A 25,195-nucleotide genomic window follows, 5' to 3' on the forward strand; every position below is an offset into this window, starting at 1 on the left:
AACACGATTTATCCAATCGGGAAAGAAGAAGAGTTCTCCTTTCCCTTGGACCATCATTGTGATCTCTATAGTTGGCGATATCGTAGGGAAAAGTAGAACTCTAAAGTTGTATTACTTTTTTCTGATACCCACTGTAGTTATTCACATGAAGAAATGGGAGTCTGGTCACACAGAGTAGTACATGTGCTTCAACTAATAACCATACGATGATGCGGCTGTGAAGTGAAAGAGTGACGTATAAAGTGAGAAAAGTGATCCAAAGCAGGGGCGGATCCAGGAATTCTGTAAGGGGGAGGGGGGAGGAGGACGCAACAAATATTTCTGGTGCCACTTCCGGGTTTCATTTCATTTTTTCTTTTTATTCGTTTTTAACGAAAAATAATGGGGGGGGGGGGCGTGTGCCGGTTGCACCCCCTCTGGATCCGCCACTACAAAAGATCACACAGATAAACACATCCGATAGATACAGCGGTACACATTTAACGTACTGGGTGACTTTGTCAGGTCACAGTTTGAATGCTAGATTTGAATGGATTACGTTGACGAGGTAATGTTACGCAATCGAGTTTAAATACTCCTTAACGAATTCAGTAGCACTTCAAGTAAGACCTACACGACACTGGGGCAGTACATGTACAGCATTGTTCCATTCCATGAAGTCAACTTCCATGTCCAACTTACACCAACATATATGATTACGTCTCGAATTCTGCACGGAGTAAAATCGCACTATCAAGCAATATAAGGGGGCCAAGATTGTTCAGGGGAGAAAAAAACACAGATGAAAGTATCAATGCATTCAACTTCTGATCACCAATCCAATGTTGTCTTTACGGGGACACTGCTCCACCAGACTGAATCCTGAACTCCGATACCGCTCAATGCGCATGTATACTTCATTGGAGACGATATATAGAATGTACACTGTACCGGGTTCCTCTTGACCCGGTGTTTCAAAATGGCACTGGGATATTGAGGAAGGCAAGGCCCCGGCTTGGAACAGCAATGGCGCTGGCGCTGAAGAGGCTACCCTTGGTACACATAGACCTTATGGCAGCTCTTGGAGCAAGTGAACACTCCTGCGTGTGGGCCCAGAAAGCGGCACATGCAAACTTGACTCATTTTGCGATGGGAATCTCCTGTCCCGTGTTCAGGTAGGAATTTGTGCTCACAAACTCATCGTCATTTCTTCGGAGTGAAGTACAATTCTTTCGTCAATGTGGATACGAAACAGGGCATTTGCTTGAGACCGCTGAGACGCGAATCCCTCGTACTCGACTCGTAACTGTACGCCACAGTCCTGTTTACTCGCGTCATCATTTGAACCAGTTCCATACACGTGCCGTACTTCTCGAAGACCCTGACCAGCGCCTGGATGAACCAGCATCCCTCGCTCAGACTACGCCACGAGTAGTAACCTGCGTGTTTTGGGGGATTTATACACAGAGTGGCGTTACAATCTGAACAGATTTCGTTTCATGCAAAATGTTAATTGTGTTTGTGAATGGTATTATTGACTTGACACTGGCATAAACATGCATTGCACTTTGTCGGGTTATCTGAACAAATTACCAAATAATTCCATCCCCACAAAAACCCAAATCGAAGCAAAAATCCCACTTGCTTACACATTTTTCTAAAATCATTGCTAGCTTTACAGGACATTAGGCCTACCCCTTAAAAGTGGGCGTACGAATATGTTGACAAGTTTTCAGAGTATGCCTTTTTATAGAATGAACGCCATGCCCACTTTCGAAATCAAACTGAAATGTGACAAAAAGTTCTTAAAAACATAAAAACCCCCATATGAAATGACATGACAAGAAATTGCAAAAAGAAGGGGGGGGGGGTGTAGTGCTTGCAGGTTGCTTTCCATCTGGAGTTTTCTGTCTCGTTACAGGGGAACCTTGTTATATCGAGGACGTAAAAACCATGTAATATCAGTAACAACTGCCACATTTCTATGACAAATTTGCTCTCAGTCAAACAGATGCAAGGATTTCTGTATAGCTTATGCATAAGAAATATCGTAACTTGTTATCGATAACAAGTTTTATGAAACGGGGCCCTGAAGGTGTACCTGGAGGCGAGGAGTAAGCCAGTAGATAATCCGCCTCGACCGGAATGGTGTAATATTGCTTCGGGTCCTGGCCCGCGTCCGTCTCGTCGAAGTTGTCGGCATTCGCCGACTGCACACCTCTGTCCAACCTAGTACCTCGACACGCCTTTTTGGAGAAAGCAGAAGGGACACAATTATACAGATATTCATCAGTTACCACGTTTACTCTATTGAAATTATCAAGCGGGGTAATTCAGTTGGAATACTCTTATCAAAATTCACATTAGCTGGAAAAAGAAAATTGACATTTTGATACCGAATGACCCAACTGTCCAAATCGCAAGAGTGCTTTTGAATTGACAGTTTCCATGACATTTAATGAAGCATGCATACTACCTTGCATGTCCTATTGAAAATGATTACTAAAAATGTATATTTCATTTCGTTTCATTTAATTGTCAATGTCATTTCCAACTGAAGTATTGAATTCAATATGACATTTACATACACAAGCGAAATCAGTGTATCTATTTTTTTTTTTAAATAAAACAAAACCTAGTTTAGAGAAATGCATAAGGAAACAGTAACTGAATCGTATCTGATACAGTTGTCGGAAATGGAGGGAACTGCTAAAAAAATCTAGCTGGTAGAATGCAGTCCCTCATGAGCAGCAATTAGTAGTAATGGGCGAACGAAAAGATAAGACAATAATTATGTGGATTCATTATACATGTAGACATAATAATGGTATTCAGCGGTGACATTGAGGAAAATCGGAAAATCCCTCCAAAAGATGATTAAATTTATCCAGTCATCGCTGGATAAGAAGACTACGGCAATTCATGATGCCAGAGTAGGGCAACGATATATGAAGAAAGTAGAATTCCACAAAATGTCATTCTTATAAAAAGTACACTATCATCTGACTTATTACTGACGTACCATAACGGGAATACAGGTATCCTCTTTCCCTGCCTCTTCCTCTGTCCCTTTTCTGACCTTTGACCGCCTGTTTATTCTTTCCATGCACCCGTGTGTAAGAGAGCTGCTTTGTTTCTGTCTGTGTGTGTGCGTTTGTGTGCGCATTTGTTTTATATTCTGCTTCCCGAGGAATATGTCTTATCGTTTCGTCTGATTATTACTACAATTAACTACTCACGAGGAGATTACATTCTACAAGCTAGGCTTTTTAGCAGTCCCCTCCATTACCGACTGTTTTTCTTTGTTACGATTCAGTTACAGTTTATCCATGTATTTCTTAATCTAAAGTATGTTTTGTCTCATTCAAAAAAAAAAAAAAATGACGTGCATTTGAATCCCATTTGAATATGCAAAAGTCACATTGTACTTTACTTTGTGTAAGTGGTGGTATATGCAGATGTTATATTGTAAACTTTCGTCGGAAATGAAATGAAAATGAAATGAAATGAATCATTCCCCTTGCCTCCCAAAATGATTGGGGTAAATTTCTCTTACCAGTGCAGACCGTATTATAGAGTCTGTTCATGATTTTTCTTCTCTTTTTCTTTCTCTTTTATAATAGCTACCCAATCCTCAGCTTGTACTGTTGCAAACAAAAAGAAAATGTTCTAGTGCCATTAATGATGCATTGTGTACTATAAAATCTTTAAAAAATTGACGCTTGTTTGTGTCGGACGACATGATGATAGGCCTACTCATCCGCATTCGAAGGCGCTGAATGCCGACAAGGTCGGCAACCGTGGGCAAAGTTTTTTTTTTATTTTTTTTTGGTCTTTGTATAGCGCCCAAATTTTCTTTCTTTTGTGCAGGAAGTTTCACAAAGCATATCTGCTCATGCGAGAAGGAGGTAATGTTAAGATTTCTTGGTGTGAGGTGTTTTACCTAATTCCTGTGACAGTGCAGGGTGCATTTCAAGCGCATGGAACGCCACAGAGGCACGTTGTAGGAGCGCTGTGTGTGCCGTGGACGTAAGATGTGCACTGAGAGATGCGAATTGCGTAAAAAAGTCGACCTTGACATCTAAACAAAGGAAAAAAAGGAGCCGCTGGTTCCTTTTTTTCCGATATGTTTGTTAATTTACAGATCAGCAGTTGCGATCTTAACAAATTTAATTTGTAGAGGGAGACAAAGTGAAGAAACTCGCATCTGAAAAAAAAAAAGTGATCAGCAGAAGATGAAGAAATAAGAGAAAACACACACATGAATTATGTAGTTTTGGCATGACTTTGTCATTAACCGATCAAGTTATCTGAAAATCTAATATTCACGTCTAATGAAAATGAAGGTTAGAAAATTTCGGGAGGAGGGACAGAACTGTGGATTTTTTTTTTACCGATTTGGATTAAAAAAAACCCAAAATTAAACAAAATCGCACGCTCTTCTGTTGCATTTTGCTGTTGTTCAATCGCCCCATCTCGTCAGCGAGGGGGGGGGGGGGTGTCTACCAAAGATTATTATGTCAATATCTATAAATCGTTATTATTCACTATTATAGTCAAGACTTGAACAATTTGCCAGGACTGACTGCGTAGCTCTGTCTCCAGTGGCATGGTCTGGTAATCATTGGGCGGCTGAACCTTTTGCTTTCCAGCGGCTGTGGATGGGATGCGAAGCTTAAAACATTTTTGTCAAAACTTGTTCACCCATGACCGTGGCAGGCATAGTGCACTTGTTGACAGGGTGACATGGAGATTTTGGGGGTTATGAAAGAAGAAAATATTCTATTTTACCTGCGTTCATATTGGCTTGCAACAAAAGCAGGGCATTCTCTTGACACAAGATTGCCCAGGTTCTCATAATCCACTGCTTATATTGCGTCCAAACATGCCGAAGGACTATACACGTTTTTGAACGTGACCGAAAGAGCGCTTCGAATGCCTTCATGGTGCATTGCAGACGTTGGGTCGTCAGGTGCATGGTGTAAACGTCGGTAAGTGAGAAAACTGATGTACGTTATTATTCATCAAGTCCGAGTGTAACCTCCAAAGTCTTATGAATCGGAAGACCGGATCTGAACTCACCTCATGCAACGTTTCGGCAATTAACAAAAAAGAAAAATCAGCTTCTGCTAATTCCAATATGTCGGACTGCACAACTTCACACAATCATAAAAGGGCCATTCTTCCCAACTGAAAGACGCCAGAAGGTGGAAGCTTGTTGTGAATAGGCGAAATGTCGCATGACGCGCGTTCCAAGCTATAGTATTCTGATTCATAAGATTTTATGGCTTGGTAAGGGAGTTACGGCGATGTGGGCGGGCTCAAGCTGTTTGTAGGGATTGCTGTCTCATTGAGGCCTCATTTTCATACCAACCTTGAATCGGACGCGATTACTGCCATGCAAAGAGGCTAACATTAACAGCGAAATAGACACTGCAGTTCTCAGCGAAGACCTCATTTTAGGAGCCGCTGTAAGGTACAGTAAAACATTACTTTGCGGAATTCTGTTTACAATTGCAATTGTAGAACATTCGTAAAGCACCCAACGAGGCATCTAACTGCTGTATTAATCAGCGCATTAGTTTTTCAGTTGCTGTCATGAGAGATTACATCATAATTGTTATATAATTTTTTTAATATCACCCGTGGAGGGAAGACAATGTTAATGTTATACATACCATTATCGGCTCGCAAGGAAATCAAACTTTTTGTTACTTCATTTTGCCATATTGATGGCAAATGCAAGCCATAAGCCGTAATCTGTATCGGTGAAAATCTTCTGAAAACCAATTACGAGGGTTGCAAGGAATGAGATGGTGTTTGCACGTGCATAGAAGATGAAAACATCCCGTCACGGTATATACTTCATGGAAGTCGGAGAGTTTGTTGATGATCCAAACAACTTTCTTTATAGAAATACTTTCTACAAGCAAGCTTAAAATTGCTGGTGACATTGTATCTGTAACATGCCGTCAGGAGAAAAGGAACTCCTCACGCGTTCCGTCTATTGTTATGAAGAAGTTTTGTATCTTCAGCATTTTTGTCAAATTACAGGGAATGTAGACATATACTGTACCATCAAATTATTTTTCATGCTGCCACACGCTATGTTAAGGTATAATTATAGAATCTAGAGGAAACGCCTCTTTAAAGGTACAGTCATAACATTGAATTGCTCTCGCAATAACAATAAGGGCAGAGTCAGCAAAGAAAATGTAGTCCCTACAGGAGCATCACTTTAATAATGTAGTCCCTAGGAGCAAACTTAATTCATATGTCTCTTTCTTTGCCACTTCTAGAGTTCGGGCGAAGTTATTCATGACTCAGAAAGTGGGCAACTGCAATTGTGGTGGCGCCACCATCAAATAAAACAAGAAGATTCCGCGAATCTTCTTCATCGTCACCATGGCAACAGCTCGCTGCTGGGAGTTCCTCTCACTCTTGAACCGGAAGAAGTCTCTGGGAAGTGCGGATGACCTCTACAATACCCCTCTTCGACGGAACCTTAAGACATTCCAGCTTGTGCCAATGGGAATTGGCACCCTGATCGGCAGTGGGCTGTACGTGTTAACTGGCGTGGTTGCCAAGGAAACCACAGGACCGGCTATCGTCATATCGTACGCTATAAGCGGAGTGGCCGCTTTGCTTTCAGCTGCGTGTTTTGTCGAATTCGCCTGTCGCATTCCTCGTACAGGATCGGCGTACACGTTCACGTACATATCAATTGGGGAGATTTGGGCCTTTTTCGTTGGTTGGAACCTCATCCTTGAGTACGCCGTTGCGGCAGCTTCAGACGCAACAGCATTCATTGGTTACCTGGATTTTCTCACTGGAAAAGTTCTGTCAGACTTCGTGGTTAACAGAATACTAGGAGGCAACGTTTGGACACTGCCATATATCGCTCCATATCCAAACATATTTGCGGCGGTGTTAATTGCCCTGATCACAGTTGCTGTCATATTGGGATCAAAGGTGTCTGCCTCAGTCAGCATCGTATTTGTGTTGCTGAATGCAGCGGTTGTGTCCATCATCATTGCATTAGGATTCGCCGAGGCAGACATTAAAAACTGGCAAGACTACGGCGGCTTTGTTCCCAAGGGACCCGGAAGTATATTTACAGGTGCAGCCAAACTCTTCTTCGCGTTTACTGGATTAGATGCAATATCCTATGCCAACGAGGAAGCGGTCAACCCTCAAAAGAGTATACCGAGAGCCACGTTCATCTCCCTCCTGATTGTAACCACTGTGTACATGCTTTGTTCAGCTCTTCTGACTCTCATAGTTCCTTACCCGACACTGGACGAGTCTTCCGCCTTTGCTGGGGCGTTCGTCGCGACTGGTGTGGGATGGGCGAGATGGGTTGTCAGTATAGGAGCTCTGTGTGGAATGTTCGCGTGTATTCTAATGAGTCTATACTGTCTCCAGAGATCATTTTACGCCATGGCTGTGGACGGACTCCTGTTTAGCTGTCTAGGACGAGTAAACCAAACCACAGGAGTCCCTATTATTGCTGCCGTCTGCTCGTGTACTATAGTGGTCATCTTGGCTGTTTTCTTTTCCCTAGTGCAATTGGTCGAATTCTCATCAATTGGCGTCTTGATCGGCTGCACGTTTGTCTCCAGCGCAGTTATCACATTGCGCTACCAGCCCGACTTGCTTTCTGGAGTAGACAGCGTGTCGTTAGAGATGTCATCATATCCGAGTGAGCAAAGGGTCCCAGCACCTTCAGACAGCCATGGCGGAGAATCCAGTGACAGAGAGCGACTTCTCACCAACACCTCTTCCACTTTACCGGGGACGCTGAAAGAAAAGTTTAGAGACTTGCCCCTCCTTAAATATTTAGCTAAGTTTCGACCCGGCGTTGTCGTCAACACCTGTCTTGGACTGTCAGTGGTCCTTTTTTCTGGCGTCATCCTGGTTCTCAAGTATGGATTTCAGAATCTTCTGGCGGCAGAATGGTGGGCAGTTCTTCTTCTTGTTCTTTTCCTAGTCGGCGGTCTTGCCAGCTTCTTCGTGATTCTGCTACACGAGCAAAATCAAGCCTCGGGAGATTATTACAGGGTGAGGAATAGACCATTTTTTTTTAAATACTAAAAACGCTTCAAATTTATTAAGCACGCCACGGAATGTATTTTTCTAAGGTAGGCAAACTTTTAGCGTGAAACTGCACTGCATGTTAAGAATGGCTTCTACCATGTCCTATGATCACCTAGCTTGTGTCTTATCATTCTTATGCCCCTCGATCTGTTGATCGCAAAATCTGGATTAGAAAGGCAAAGATCATGTATGTTTTTTTTTTTTTTTTTTTTTTGGTATACAGAGGAGTATAGGTGCACATTTTAGTTATCAAAGCGACAGTCAGATTACATCATTTTTTTTTTCAAAGCTGATTGTCCAGAAGTTTTTCAACAGTGCATCCTGGGAATACCGACCTTACATAAATACAGTATATTTACGGTTGGGTTTCCCGGCTGATTTCTAAATAGACCATGCTGATACTATGTATTTTCATGTCACAAGTAATAGTAGTAGTAATAGTAGTAGTAGTAATAGTAGTAATAGTAGCAGTAATAATAATAATAATAATAACAAGAAGAAGAAGAAGAGGAGAAGTAGAAGAAAATGAAAGCACGCTTTGTGACATTTTGTCTGCGAATTAATAGCGTAACTTGTCAAAGACATAATCGACAACTATGACTCCCTGATATGTTTAGATTCGTACCTACATTTACTTACTCCGGACCTTTCAAATATCGTGCAGTGACCTAACTTGGTCAACAGTGTCTAAAAAGCCGTAATCTGAGGCGCAAAATCAGGCAACGAGAAAGCTGAAACATAATTACGTACGGTCTACATGTCTATTGTGACAGGTTCACTGGGTTCCGTTCGTCCCAGGTCTAAGCATCCTTTTTAATCTGACGCTGGTTCTTCATCTCGATGCTGTTACGTGGTTCCGATTTCTTATCTGGATCGCAATAGGTAATACTTTTCGTTCATCATGTAACCTCTCCCCTCTCCCTCCCTCTCTCTCTCTCTCTCTCTCTCTCTCTCTCTCTATATATATATATATATATATACATGGCCGGCGAGACGGGGGGGGGGGGGAGGCTCGGCCCCACTTTTTTTTTGCACCATACAAAGGAAAACATAAGGTGTCACCACTTTGGGCCCCCACTTTTTTTTACCCCGGAAGTGCGTAAGTGGCACTATAGAAAGAAATAGATAGAGACCTTGAAGTGTGAGCGCGGTAAGATTATGTTTTTGGGCTGAAGACCTTTTTTGTTTTTGTTTTTTGCTTGTAAGCTGAAGAAATCCGGAAGCGGAAGGAGAAAGATGAGCTGAAGACCTTTCTTCTTCCTTTTTTTTTTTTTTTTTTTTGCCTGCCAGCTGAAGAAACCCGGAAGTGGCGCCGGAAACTGCGCTAAAGGCCTTTTTTTTTCTTATAAGCTCATGAAACCCGGAAGTGCCCCCCCACTTTTGAAAACACTCCGCTGGCCCTGATATATTCGGCGCACAACATGCACAAAACGAAGTTTTTCGCTCTTTCGGAAACCAATGCAAAGTATCTAGATTCCACCACTTATTGAAGGATTGAGTATACTATATTTTCAAGAAAGTTCCTTCACTCTCGAAATTAGCAAATGATTTTTATTTGTGGTACTTGTTCCAGTGAAATTACACTGACTTTGATTCATATCCAGCAGGTCCTGAATCAGTAATGTATAGGAAGATGCAAATGAATAAGTTGGATGAATTTCAAACCATACTTGATGAAATTCATATAATCACAAATTTATTGTGCTGTGCTAATCTTACATTCCTCATACCAGTTGTTTGGACGCTCAATATTACTTTTACTATTGCGAAAAATTACATGAAATGGAACGAGCCAGACCTTTCACGACCTGCCTTACAGTCAGTTTGATTAAAGGAAATCCCCCAAACACTCTTTATGTCATTAACTTCTTCAAGGTAATGTAATGACGCCAAACAAACTTGCTATACATATCCATCTATCAATATACTGTAGGCTATGCACAGTTGGCACTAAGTAAGAGTTACCATGTATTTCCTATCCCAAGGAACGACCATATACGCCTTCTACGGGTTTTGCAATAGCAAGGAAGGCCAAAGACGACAGCTTCAGGCTGAACTACAAGGAGACGACAATCACGCTCGCGCCACCTACGGCAGCTGCAACGACAGCACGGAAGCGAAAGATGTCAAGAATCGACTAAAATAGTCTTGTGAGAAATTATTTTGTATTGTATTGCATATTGTAAACTTATGTTTAATCAAGTGTACTTCCTAGAAAATGCCTCATGATATGAGATATATGAGAATATCATGTTCATGAAAATACGTCAAATGAAGACGTAAATGTGTGGCAGTCAAAACGGTCAAAAAAAAGGCGTTCAGCAAATCAAAGGGTATTTCGGGTGAGTAATATGATAATGACCGTGCATCAGTGTTACTGAAACATAAACAGCAATAAACACAACCAAATGCTGCCACTGCAAAATTAAACAACAACCAAAACAACAACAACAACAACAACAACAACAACAACAACAACAACAACAACAACAGCAACAACAGAAGCCTGATCTTTCAAACAGTCAGTCTTATTTAGGGAAGAAAGTCGAGTTGATCACAAATGAAGCTTGCAATCAATCGCAGCTTTCACTTTGCAAGAAGCGAGCTTTCAATCGATTGCAATCAACTGGATTGGGAGTAGGAGTCTCCCTTGAAATGTCCAACTTCCTGTTTATGATTTCTACGTCATCATAACATATTTCACTTTGGTGCCTCACTCGCCATCCCTAGCTTTATATGATTACCTTTTCTTTATAATCTGCTACCAAGTTTGAATTTTGCTACAAATTTGCATTTACTCACCATCAGACATTAATATTTTTTTTTTGTTCATCAATGATCACTGTACGAGGGTCTGTCTGATGAAAATTGCACCATTGTATTATTTTTGTTCATTCTATTGTGCTTTAATTGCTCTTTTCTATTGTGCGAATACTCAATCCTGACATTGTTTGACCAGTGAAGAACCTTTTATGTACATACTTAATAATAAGTAATGGAATAAAATAGAATATATAAGGAGAAAGTTAGCAGAGATATGACACTGCTTTCAACTTTTACACTGTATTCCAGGAAGGGGTCAGTATGTTATTGTTTGCATTTTGTATATTTAGTTTCCTCGGATTTTTTCATGATAATCATGATTATGCAATGGTCATATTTAGAGACAGAATTGGTAGAGACAGAATTATTTCATAAGAATATTTCTTTATATTAACTATAAGATAACAGTCAAGTATTGCTCCTGAACTGAAATCATTGTGTGGTGAAATTATTCTCGTTACCGTTTGTCCAGGGAGGTGGGACCACCTCCCTGGTTTGTCTCTCCAAGTGGGCTGATTGATATCATATGCCTTTTGTTTGCGCCACTATAGGCCTAACTTAATGAAGATTTGTTACTACAGCTACTTATGATGCTTTGAACCTTTTCATACAGTTGTGTTTTTCTTAATTTTCAATATTCAAAGACTTCTTGACTATGATACCTTAAGGTAGCATGCGACAGCGTTGTTATCTATCTCAAGAATAAAGCAATGATGCTGTCCCCATCCTGAAATAATCTCTTTTCCATCTCAATCATTCCCTAAAGAATTATAGGAAGACCACTAGTTGATATGTATTGCTCATATGGATTTAAGTATCTTTTAAGAACATAATACACTTTTTATTCTTCATTGCTAGCATGATTGTATAAATGTGCGGGATTTTTTGTGTAGCAACAGTAAAATAAGCCATTGGTATGTGAGATTCATTTATAATGAAACAGAGGTTGACCTTATCGAAACCTCACAAAGCATATTGTATTAACCTTGATTTAGATTTCACTTGCAATCTTGATGAGTTTCCACTTAGATTATACCTTGAAATTGTTTTAATGAACTCCGACCTTGCCTATAAGTAACCATGGTGAGTTTCCAACCGCAGTTGCCTTGAGATTACCTTATAAAATAAGCTCCCACATTGAAATACCTTGAAATCTGCGTATCACGCTCCGACATCTAATATAACCTTTTAAATCAACCTACTGAGCTTTAGAGTTATTCTGAATTTATTATGACTTAGAGCAATACACCGAAGTTAATACTTTGAAGTTTCCTCAAAACGTAGCTGATGAGCACAAAATTTGATTCCCCTCTATAAATTACTTAAAAAATCATTGGTCAGAGAAAAGCACCATTCGTTTGCTGCACTGAACCTCAGTTCTGGAACGTAAAGATTTATTTATTTGGTCAATCTCTTTTATATCACATGCGCATGTGAATTAAAGAAAAAAAAGATAAACATCAGTGATGTTATTTATGAATATATATCATTATTTCATATAGAAGTAAAGGGTTGAAAATAGTAATCAAATTATAGTATATTTAATTATAGGGTATACAGTTCATTATTCCGAACGTTCGTAATTTCAAAACTAAAACACGAATTATTATTCCGAAGGTTCGTTAATCCGAAACGAAATAAGGATTCGATTCTAAAGTTTCATGCACATGTGTTTTTTTTTCTTTTTTTTTTCTACAAACAAACCTTACAAATGCAGAGCCTCTTATCGTTTTCGGACTGACGAACCGTCGAAATAATAAACTTTTTTTTTTTCACATTCGGATTAATGACCTTTGAGAATAATGGACCTTCGAAATAACGCCAAAATACATGTATGTTCGGACTAAGGATCTCAATCTTATTTTCGGATTAACGAAAATCTAGGTATGTGGAATTAGAGTGTTTTGGAATGACGAAATTTTTTTCAATCTCGGATTAATGAACATTTTGAATAACGAACATCACCCGAAAGGGTATAAAGTGTGTGACGAGATAAGAATTCGATAAGGAGGAGAGGATAAAGGTATCCTCCTATAGAGGGCAAAATCGGAGCAGGGGTGCAATGGGTTGAATGGAATGTGGAAAGGGAGATGGGAACAGGAATGAATAACAGGTATTAAGGTACGATGGGGAGGTGGCCGGAGGTGGCTGGAAGGAAGGAGAGGAGGTGAAGGAGGGCAGGAAAGATCGAGAGGAAGGAAGATGGTTACAGGAAGAGAGAAAGCCCAGACGGTAAGATTACTTTGGATCGGAAGAGGTATGAAGGTTTTGGGTTTGGTGGAAGGGGACGGGGGGGGGGGGGGAGAGGTCTGAGAAACGACATGTGCGTAGACTGATGGAGTAAAGTAGGGGGGAAGATGAAGCGTGGATAAGAGGAAGCGTGTAGGACATGGGGAGAGGTGATGAAAGAGAGGAGCATTTTATGGAGAGAATCTTGGTGTGACGGGTTTGGAGAAAGAACGGGAGGGGGGGGGGGGAGGGAGGGGTGGATGGAGAAGTGGCAATGACCTCCGAGTGGACAGAAGTTCACACTCGACGTGAGGTGGAAGAGGTGGGATGGAGGAAGAAAAGCGATAAATCATATGGCAATCGGAAAAATGAGGTGGATAGAAGTGGTGGTATGTTGAGATTTGAGGAGGGGCGCGGGAAACCGACCTGAAAGAAGAACAGCTTAGGTTTGCCGACGAGGCCCGGGCAAGAGTCTCCTTTGAAGGCGTCAACGACCTCGTCCATGACGAGCCTGCCGTCCTTGCAGTACAGGAAATCGTCGTTCCCGTGACTCATGACGACGAGGACGAAACAATCGTCTCGGCTGAAATCTTCCCCGATGACTGCAAACCAGAAGGAGAGGAGGTTGTCGAATGAACAGTTATCAGAAATAATGATTAAGGGACATTAGATGGGTAACTTCAGCTGCTTCAGGTTTGAATTTCAATTATTGATCTCGTTTAGTTAACATCATGTTCTAAAGAGATATAAACTTTATGACCTACAGAAATCGTCTGGGCACAGATCGCTGACAAAAAACAAACAAACAAACAAACAAACAAACAAACAAACAAACAAACAAACACACACACCCGAAAGTTATTTTGCTTTCGGATCAGTTACATAGTTCTTACATTTCGATACGGTTCCTTGATTTAAGCATAATGTTAATAAGATTACATACTCGCTAATGATTATTTGAATAGTCCGGATTGTCTTAGTAAATACTGTGACGGAAATGAACCGAACAATTTACAATAAATAATCTTTACGTTCATCTATCTGCCTGCCTGCCTGTCCGTCAGTCAATCAGTTTGTCTGAATATTTGTCTGTGTGTCTGTCTGTCCCTCTCTTACACTGCTCATATGATATCCATAATTACATATATATGTATATTTGATTATATATATATATATATATATATATATATATAATATATATATATATATATATTTATATTTATATTTATATTTATATAGTGTATCATAATAGATATGTGCTTATTGTTACCAATAATATATACATTGAATTCAGGGTCAGGGCTTGGTTAACTTTATATAATCTATTATTCATTCTTCGCGGCATTATCAAAACTGGAATGAAAAGCAGGAAGAATGTTCGATTACGTCTGCATATCAACGCCTTGAAGTCGAACACGGTTAGGTCTGTGTGCGTTTCCGTCTGGAATCCCAGGCTGCCGAACACGCGCTCGAGTCCCCGTACGTCCGGGTTCGTCCCTTGCCGGTCATCGACGCCGGTGACCGGTTCGAAAAGGGTCTCGTTCACGATCACGGCCCTGCCCCTGTTTGGATGGTTCATACTGTAGACGGACTGGCTGGTGAGATGCAACGATGAAGATTGTAAGACGTTGACGTTGATTTCGTCCATGCGCATGGACCTGTGGATGACATCAACGCCCAACGTTCACGTAATCACAGCGACTTTTTGCCAAAGGACCAAAAATCTCTACAATCTGGTTGGCCGATTCTACAGCGTGGTTTCTTTCACTCATCCACGTGCTCAAAATTTTATGCTCATAATAGGCAATAAAAATTGTAAGGAGAGTCGAAATAGGTCTGAGAGCAGAAAAGAAAATAATACTGAAGGAAGATACCAGAGGAAATTTCAATGTGCGCAGGCGTACCAAAGAAACTGGCATTTAATACACTTTCACTAGATAATTATAGAAATCACTCAATGGTATACAGTTTCAGGTAGATTTTTTTTCTTTCTTCCAGTTTGAAGTCTCATCGAGTGTCCGGTTAACATGGTTAACTTGCCTACATGCGTTCGGAAAACTTCGCCCTTTGAGGTAATGTCCAATATGAAGGACGCGTCATGAGGAATTACTCTGCATTCAAAACACTTACGCGCCCATTGTATCAACAACAAAAACAAATGATGTACAAACCTATTTCGTTGGCTTGTGTGTGAAACATCGTCATTCCGGAGTCTCGGAATATTGAGCTGGTGTTACAAAGTTTCACTCGTTACGGAATAATTCTTACCAACCTATGCAATCTTTCGCATCATTCGATAAATACATTGCAAATGCTTGCAGCAGTTAAATTGAATACCTCTTTACATGTATAACCTGAGGAAACAAAAAATTGTGACTGTGCATCACAAAACGAACAAAAAGTCGCACACACTGATTTTGTGTGAGGACTGAAAATAGGTGAAATGCGTCAACCGAGCCGATCTTGACTTTTTCATATTTTCTGAAAGAGGAAGTCTTCTTCTACATTATGCTAAAATTTGGGATCGTAAAACGGACAGGAAAATGTGTTTATGGGCAGTTTATCTTGAACGTTTTTTGGCAGAATAGTGTGATTAAGTGTGTATTTAGAGTCCCCTTTTAATTTCTTAAAAACCTTGTACACACTCTTCACTTTCAATTCCTGTAACTTTTGAAAGGATGACGGTACTGCTTTGAAAGTTGGCATTAATTAAGGACAGAATGTGTTCATAAGGCATATTTAATTTCATTTTAATCTGATAATTTCTTCATTGTTGTTACTCCGGTGGTTTACATCCTGTTTTTTTTTTTTTGTCCCATTCATCGCACAGCCAGCACGGCTTGGTAAAGATTAAGCGCTTGAATAGACACTGTACTTCAGAGCCTCTTTTCTCAGTTAACACTTCTCCTGAGTGTGTGCTTTCTCTCCAATATTTAGAAAGGTTAGGAGAGTTCATTTGAATTGAGTTATAAATCATTTTAAAGCTTAAGGTCTGCTCTTTCAGAATATGCTCTTAACTAAAATTTCATGTGTGGCGACTTTTTGTTTGTTTTGTGATGCAGGTTCACATTTGCACTCGTATAGTTTGTCTTGGTATGAAAGTATTGTACTCTATTGGGCTGTATACATGTGTTCATCTTCAGTAGATGTGGACATAGACCCTATCTGGAGTCAGACTACAGATCTACGACAACATATACCCTGTTCAAACGTAAGCCATAATAGCGCTTGATTACCCCCACTCCCTTCCTGGAGCATTAAAGTTTGAGTAACCGTTACTACACGTCAGACCTGCTATTCTATAAAAATTGGTGTGCTACAGCTGTTTACTTCACCACAATATCATCTGCTCCGGGGACCGCGTCTATTCGGGACTTTCAACCTTGGGAAAACTGCCAAACATGAATCTTCTGGGCTGTATACTGTTCATGGATTATTGGCCGCAGGCTAATTGTCTATCACAGGCTGTAGTCAGTTAAGAGTAAACGCTTGGTTGGGAATTTATGTTCTGGATATATTGTGGTGAAGTAAACAGCTGTAGCACACCAATTTAATTGTGTATTTTCCCCCAGCAAAACATTATGATAAGTCGTACAATAAAAAAAAAAAAATCAATTCCCTCTCCATCTCCTCTCTCACACACAAACATAGACACACATACTGTACCCAAATTGAATGAACTAATGGTAAATGACCTTTGGGATTAGGATTTTGTTCGCGTAAAAGGCAAAATTTGTTAGTCACTCAGCAAGAAGCTAAAGGGAGGCATTTGTCTTTACAGAGTTTCTTTTGACTCGACAATTATAGACATTCAACAATATTCAGCCCTCAGGGGAAGCCAGCACATCGGAAAATGAGAAATGCATGAACTTCATCGGATACTTGTGAGGATAGAAGCTTTTCTCGTTTACTTGATAAGAAGAAAATATATTAGACGGAAGGAAAATTGATTTGATGTTAGTCAACTCATGCTGAGGGATGTTTTATATTCAGGGAAGTTGAAAATGACACATCAAGTGCAGTATCGAGTTTGGATGCCTTTCAAAATCCTAGACAGAAATGACAAATGGCCGCAGTGACAATGCTACACGATCGCCTCGTATTTCTACAGGGACATCTCATGTTTTTGTTTGGGACTCTTTAAAATGTTTGTTTGCTTTTTATATTTCCGATATTGCTCGCAGACAAAAGCATCGCCTCTATCAGTCTAATGAGGATGAAACTTAATCCTTCCCACCTGCATATAGTAGTTCCTGCATAATTACTTCTTGTAATTTTAGGGACAAAAAAAGGGATGTTTATCAACGCGGTAATTTAAGGAGCCTTGTCGTTTAAGACTTTGAACAAAAACTTTTCAAAGAATATATTCGATATCCCTTGAAAAACAACACGAGCAAAACCTTTAGAGCATTGTCATCGTTCTTACTCATCCTCCATATCTTATTTCGAAATATTGCCAGGTCAAAGGTAGAGCAGAAAAGGAAAAGGTAAAATGTTCAAGGTTACAAAGCCTGCTTAGTGTATAGTATGCATGATGTAAACGCTGACAAAGTTTTCACTTGCATACGTGCTATTTCATACAGTCTGACACGGACCTGGAGACTCAAGATTCTTGCATAGAATGGATATACCCTTCTGATATTCATCTTTTTCTAGTGATCATACCTTACGTTTTCAGGGAGATCCGGTTCATCGCCGAGTCCCTCCTTCCCCGAGACGGCCTCCCTCGACGAGTGACGACCTTTCCCGATACCGATGTCGACCACGTGAATGCTTTCCTGGATGTTGTCCATGGTCATGATGTCGGAGTCGATGGTGATTTGGTCCGAGTCGTAATCGAAATTCTCGTTGATGTCGAAGGCCTCGTCGTGCCCCTTCGTGTATCCGTCGATCGCTACGACATCGATGGACTGTATACCGAGGCCATTATTCAGAGAAGGACGTCTCTGAATCTCTATGATATATCAAAACACACGAGAGAAAACATAGTATAATGTCGTACATACCTAAAGTCAAGTACATTAGTTTGGCTCTATTGTAAATCAAGTGCATGATGTAGTTTAGAGTTTCACGAAAATTTTTCAAAGTACTTGATTTGATTTGATTTGATTTGATTTATTTATTCTCCGTATGGCATCACTTAAAATTTTTTATCAACATAATCAAACATAATATATACCAATATGATACTCATTATAGCCAGTTTCTACAATTTCAACAATTTTGATTACTAATACATTGTGACATAATTACAGTTTGGTAGTTGTTTAACTTGAAAAATATGAACTGTTATTCGTCATTCTTGACGTCTCTGTCAATATTCAGGAAAACATTTAATGCAGTTTTTTGTGACGTTCACAGTAGAAATGAAAATAGCGCCTAAACATATATCATCATTTCAATTATCTGCCTGATACAGAGTTTCTAGTTGTTATTTCAGTTAAAAAATAATGCATATTATAGTTTAGATTTTGTATAGGTAGCATAGTTACTCTGAACAAAATCCTGAGTAAAAAACAACAACAAACAAACACAAACACACACACACACACAAAAAAAAAAACACGTTGGAAAGTGCTACATTAATAATTCAATTCAACTCAAATTCTATTTTCATTGGTCGACATTACATAACACACACAATTCACTGTTTTCTTTTTCTTTAAAAAAAAAAAAAGAATAATGTAGACGATACATGTGAGACGCATACAGGGTATACAAATTGGGGAAACATATAAAAGGATAGCGACATTTCGTAACATTACCGTCACATTGCATGTAATAACTTATTTCAAGCCGGAATGTAAAGAAAGAAAAAAAAGTATCTAAAAAAGCAGGTACATCGTTAATATATACTTATACCGCCAAAAGTATCGAAGTAGATAGTAGCCTGAATTTGTTTTTGTTCACAATGCTCCTTATAGCTGGCGTTTGGCAAAATGCGTGTCACAGTGGGAGTGTAAACTTTATTTTCCAGTCACCCATGTATGTGTTCATACGAGCTGAACAAGTGTCTCTTGGTAGGTATTCGAGGTATACATGATAAGTTTAATGGTATCCCCATTTTCACTCGAGGGGATCACGTATTTTGTGGGTAATGTTTGGAAAGGGAGGAAATCATATTATTATTTTTTTTTAAAGGGGCAAGGTACATGAGTGTATATAGGATCATAGATGGTAATATCTAGGTGATTATAAAAGAAATGAAATGTGAAGGTTGAATTGGATGTCACAATCGAGGCAATGTATACGAGAAATCCGTAGGATTAATGGATCTACGGGTTATTATCCATCTGTTTCATGTGTTATAGAAAAGGGCGGTTAATGTAGACAAAAAAAAAAGAAGATTTCGAGAGAGCTCGATTAGCAACATTAGCAGAAGATTTAATTTATGAGGCCTGAAACATTAGAATGCATACAGGGCATGCTCAGCCCTTTGAATCAAAGGTCTGAAAGCTACAGAGTCCCCCCAGCACTGTATACATCATGTACATGGTATACTCTCCTGAATATATATGAGAGAAATGATGAATGTATGAGGAAAATTTTTAAGCCAGCACAACCCTGTGGAGCTCAACCCTCAGCAGTGTCCAGACATTAGCCCACCGATAGACGTAAATCTCATCTTCCCCTACAGTATCCAATGGATCCCTCGTGCGAAAGCTTGGCAAAGTACACAAACAGCTGTTGTATAATCATAGTCACACAGAATAAAAAAGAGGAAAATATTCCAGTCCTATGAATAGAATAGGCATTCACTATTCTAGCGAAACCCATGTCGATTTCGTAGTCAGATGCTCAGGGTGTGTTTGATGTTTTCGAATTCCAGCGAAGTTTTCCTCAAATCAAACGAGTGTCGATTTTGGTGCCGCCAGCAGTATATAGCCATGCTGAGCCAAAATGTGTCTCGTCTCTTGCGAGTATTCATTACGCTTTCAACCCGCATGTTCACTATGATAGGCTTTGACAATTTAAATAATGTATCCTGTACACGTATAGATTTTGCAATCATATCTTGCTGTATGGCTCATGCACGATAATATGAGATTTGATACATGGAAATATTCTACAGATCATTAAAGTATGTGAGAAGAATTAATCTCGTCAATTATGAAATGCAAACACATCATTAAGACGGTGTCAAGGCAAAATCATTCCCGTGTGCTTCTGTTATTTTGTCGGCATTTTAATACATTATGAGTAATAATTGTCTATGTTAAACACACAACATTGAAATAAATGAGTTGATGGCAATGTCGTAACGATGGCAATGTAATTTGTTTTAACGAAATCCTCGTTTTAACGTCGGTCATGAAGCAAATGTGTATTAAAAACATGTCAGCAGAGCCATTGCAAAACTCATTACGTAGGGCTACATAAAAGTTATCATACTGCAATGTGAATGCATTATTTACCTATATATTTTCTTAAACTTTGAGAACATGCAGTGCTGTAGAATATAAGAATATTTTATGTCGTGTGTTCGTACGTATGAGTTATGTACATATGTATGTATCATGTGTATTATTTATATGTATGTATGTATGTATGTATGTACATTTTTATTAATTATCTATTTTACAGTATGAATACGAAAGTCAAAAGTCAAATCATATTTTCGTCTTTATTTTCATCGGTTCTTGCTTTTCTATCGGAATTCAGATCATCTTTTTCTTTTTGCTTTACCTTGTATAATCCTTGGATTATCTCCACTGAATGGAAAAAAAAGCAGGCCAGTTGCACGTAGTCTATATGGCATGTGTATGAGCTCGATCTGTTTGCCGAGTAAGAATCTACTCACAAGGAAAGAAAGAAATAAAATACCGATGGGTATCATTCAACAATGCTTAAAAAGGAGAGAGGCAGAGAGAAAGGGAGAGACAGAGAAAGAGACGGACAGATGGGCAGAAAGGAGTTTGTGTGTGTGTCAGTGTATGTGTGTGTGTGCGTGTGTGGGTGTGTGTGTGTGTGTGTTAATGAGTGTGTTTGAGTGCGAGAGAGTGAGGGAGAGGGAGGGAGAGGGAGCGAGGAGAGCTGATTGCAATAAAAAGATAAAATTCGCCTCGCTCTGCTTGCATTTGCTCGGTCAAACATAGTCTCTGTTAAAGGCTTTTTCCGCCACCACGTGTAATCCAGAAGGGCTTGTACAGCCGAGATACCCCTTACTAGAGACCGACAAAGGCACGTATATACACATATATACCAATACATCACCATCGCTATCCCTTTACAGATTCATGACACTATAGAGGGGGACAATAAGATTATTGCTCGAGCCGATTATTGACGACTGGTCCGAAGTAAGAGGTCAGAGGTTCAATGCACGAGAAATGGCCTATATACTGCCACCTAAGACTATACGTCTTCAACCCTCCTTTTTATCTCTTGATTTTTTTTTTTTCGGTCAACAAATGCTTAACCATTTCGCTAATCTCCCGTCATCCATTTTTCAAACGGGACCTGCAGCTTAACAAACTTTTTTTTTTAAACTTTTATATAGACCCTAGTACAGTGGTAGTATTTCTGGTATTGACAAGATATAACAAAGTCAGTTGTCTAGATTGTATATTTTGTTACATTAAAACAAAAGTAAAAGTTGAATAGGGCCCACATACACCTGACTGAGAACTTTTGAAAAGAAATGACCCCAAAACAAACAAACAAACAAACAAAAATGATATTGGGCAGTGCGGTCAAAAGGACCATCACTAGGGAAATGCACATTTTAATGAATATCAATCAAAGCATAACCTGCCCTCAATCATGTCAATAAGAGATTGTGAAAAAGAACATCTACTTTTTCGCAAACAGAATACAAGTGTCTTAAAAGAGTAAGCATGCGTGAGCAGGCGAAAGTAAATACTCCACTTTGCGTATTGCATCTCTCTCTCTCTCTTTTCTCTCAAATATATATACTGTATATATTGTATTTATTCATTCATTTATCTATTCATACATACATGCAAACATATATTACATATTTGTATATATATATATATATATATATAGTGTAAATGTATATACGTACATATACATATTTTATCTAGGATATAAGATGATGATATCATTAAGATGAAGCAGGCACATAAAAAGAGAGTTAGACAAACCCAAGCAATTTCATCTGCGGGCTTAGAAATGAGGGAGGTGGATAGTGGACTCTCGAGTTCCCCGCGCTGAAGTGGTTGCTAAGCAACCGAGGACACTCTTATACGCGATCTGCACAGCAGCGTAATTTTTCGTGATCTATGGCGGCGCCAGGCAGGAAAATTGCCGGAGAATTTCGATTCCTAATTGACCATATAAAGCGAAATCGCTGTGTTACAGTACATTTACGTTCCGGTACAGCGTTGTACTTTGTATTCACATGTCGCCCTCAACGTCGCGTATGAAGAACTTGAGGGTGTGTGCGTGTGTGTGGTGTGCTGTGTGTGTCCATTTTATTTATGAGTTTACACCACAGAGATAATACTTCAGCCAGAACTTGTTGTTGTTGTCGTTGTTGTTGACAGGATAATGTACGTAAAGCGATGAAAGCGAGCGGACACAATGACACGACGAGGATGAATTGTACATGCGGGCGTTGGGTTTGTCAGAACACTAATGGCACTGCGAGAGACTTGACCCTGATGAACTTTGTAAAGGCGCCACATATTTTCTCATTCTGCCAATGTCCTTTTTCCCCCTAACACTGCAAGCTGAAGCAGGCTCATCAAATTCGGGAAATCCCGTACGAGTGTGTACATTTTGGTGTAGACAAGATTCCTCGTGAGGTTTTTGTGCAGCACGCGGCGCAAGGGATAACAAAGCGAAGATGACCAACAGTTTCGCCTCCTACTGACATGCCGATACCATTAAATTCTGGAGAATTACCCTAAACCCCCATTAGCCTCCTGTTTTAGCCTCTGAAACAATATCAGATATGGGACACTATTTTTGTTAGAACATTTAGTTGGTCCGTCTCTTCCCGGAATTTTACGTCACAATTGGGGTTGTGATCTTATATACGGCGTCATGATTACGACGATATGGAATGACTACATGAAGAATTTTTCTTTTTAGTTTGAAATCAGCTTTGAAGAAGACTAAAGAGAAAAGTGCTATTCAGGGGTTAAACAGAATAAGAAGGTATCACTTCATTATGATGACTAATAGCATATTGCATTTGTTTCTCCGTTAAAGGTGGTGTATAAAGTGGTACTAACTACACGTACACACATCGTACATGCTTAAGCACACACACACACATACATACACACACAAACACACATATAAACACAAACCCGCACACGCACGCATGCACGCACGCACACACACACACACACACACCCACACACACATGCAACAAACGGCAAGTTCAAGTGGCATGCATCTCTACGTAGCCCCAATCCTTTTAGCGAAGCCAATATCACTTTCCGCGCCCCAGTCCGTGGTGGCACGCTGCGGCTTAATGTTCGTAAAGCTTTCATGAAAATTGGCGACACGCCTCCTTTAGCACGCTGTTTTCTCCTCCCTCCTGGTCGTTGGTTTTAACATTAATTTTTTAAAAGAGTTACGATGCAATGGAGACTAACGCAAGATGCACACTGTGTTGGCCAAGGAGGGAGAGATAAACTATACTTGCGTTCGATAAACTGACAGCCACGCTGTACAACAACATTGCCCCATTTTAGTCAGTGGAACACACTTTATTTTACACTATGTCGTAAAGTATGTTTCTTATTCGGGTGAAGCGACAAACCGATTTTTTTTTTTTTTTGTCCATTCGAAATTCTGCTCATAAAATGCCAGCTAACAAAACATATACAGTATAGGCCTAAATGTAAATGTTTACATACAACAGCGTATCATAGTTGACATAATAAATAAAGTATTGTTTGATTTCATGTGGCTATAAAAATTGTGCTCTTGTTATTTTAAGGTCAGAATGATGCCGATCGCACAGAAAGTCTCTTAAAATGTGTTCAATTACAGCTGTATATCAGTCTCTGATACGCGAACATGCACTAACACATGCATACATACATACATACAGACAGACAGACAGATGCCAACACACACACACACATATATATATATATATATATATATATATATATATATATGTATATTGTGTATGTGTGTGTACACATTTACGTCTAGCTTTGATGTGAACATAGTGGCCACTAACGGCCGAAAAGGAAGCGTAAAATACCACCCCAGATTGATGTAGGTCATAAAGTCCTATAAATAATTCAAACTGGAACGCCGTTATTATTTACAGCTTACCGTCCGCTATGTCGCCATCTCCATCGTCCGTTTGACCCCTCTCGTCTCGGAGGTCTGTAGCAGACGACATCGTCAAAGATCGCTGCAATTTGTCCTCCCCGCTGTCCGGCTCAGCTTCCACCAAATGCTGGCTCGATGACACTTTCGACCCCATGTTCGGTACACCGAAGATTATCATCCAACTTCAACACCGACCACAGAACAGGAAATACAGGCCTGTATACTAAGAACAAACACGAAGGCAAATAATATTGTTACGCCGGACTGATAAACGTCTAAGGTATAGTAGAACTATACACAAACGCGTTGAAACGCAGACACACTGTGAGCGGCTGCTGAAAACCTGACGGACGCCCAACGACTAAACAATTTGTATACTGATAAAGTAGCCAACTTCAGGCATAACACTGCATTGCGTTCCCTCACACGAACAGCGACTAACCCCGACTAACTTATATTCTTCACACGCTTTGCTCATCAGTCAATCCCGCGATGATACACTCGCGCTCGAAAGACAGCCCTGCTTTTCCGGCGCATGCGTATAATGATACTCATCCGAGAAACAGGTGCTATGGAACCGAACCTGCCAATGCTGGTGCGGGCGGGCGGGGGGGGGGGGGGGGGGGGGAGGGGGGATGCTGATGGTCAGTGGCATTGGGATAGGATAACTGCTAGAGTGTAAACTTTGTTAAAGTGAAAATAGACAACAACTAAAATAATCTTCGTATATACACTTTGATACTTGAAGCCAACATCTACATGCACACAAAATAATTGTTATCATGCTATGTTTGTGTATGTT

The 25,195-nt window shown here is 39.9% G+C and overlaps 2 protein-coding genes across 2 annotated transcripts; one reads left to right on the forward strand and one right to left on the reverse strand.

The window, feature by feature from the left end:
• Positions 1–1,182: 1,182 nt before the first annotated feature.
• On the reverse strand, positions 1,183–24,547 carry LOC140243161 (caspase-3-like). Its single transcript, XM_072322891.1, has 6 exons — positions 24,394–24,547; positions 17,794–18,082; positions 14,515–14,786; positions 13,555–13,730; positions 2,081–2,225; positions 1,183–1,418 (listed from the first exon to the last, which is right to left on the reverse strand). Exons 1-6 carry the CDS (start codon positions 24,545–24,547, stop codon positions 1,183–1,185), a joined length of 1,272 nt encoding a protein of 423 aa, XP_072178992.1.
• LOC140242848 (cationic amino acid transporter 4-like) lies at positions 6,385–10,217 on the forward strand. Its single transcript, XM_072322599.1, has 2 exons — positions 6,385–8,040; positions 10,062–10,217. The coding sequence occupies exons 1-2, from the start codon at positions 6,385–6,387 to the stop codon at positions 10,215–10,217; spliced, it is 1,812 nt and encodes a 603-aa protein (XP_072178700.1).
• Positions 24,548–25,195: the final 648 nt, after the last annotated feature.

Source organism: Diadema setosum, chromosome 19, assembly GCF_964275005.1.
Source record: "Diadema setosum chromosome 19, eeDiaSeto1, whole genome shotgun sequence".
NCBI classification, from domain to species: domain Eukaryota; kingdom Metazoa; phylum Echinodermata; class Echinoidea; order Diadematoida; family Diadematidae; genus Diadema; species Diadema setosum.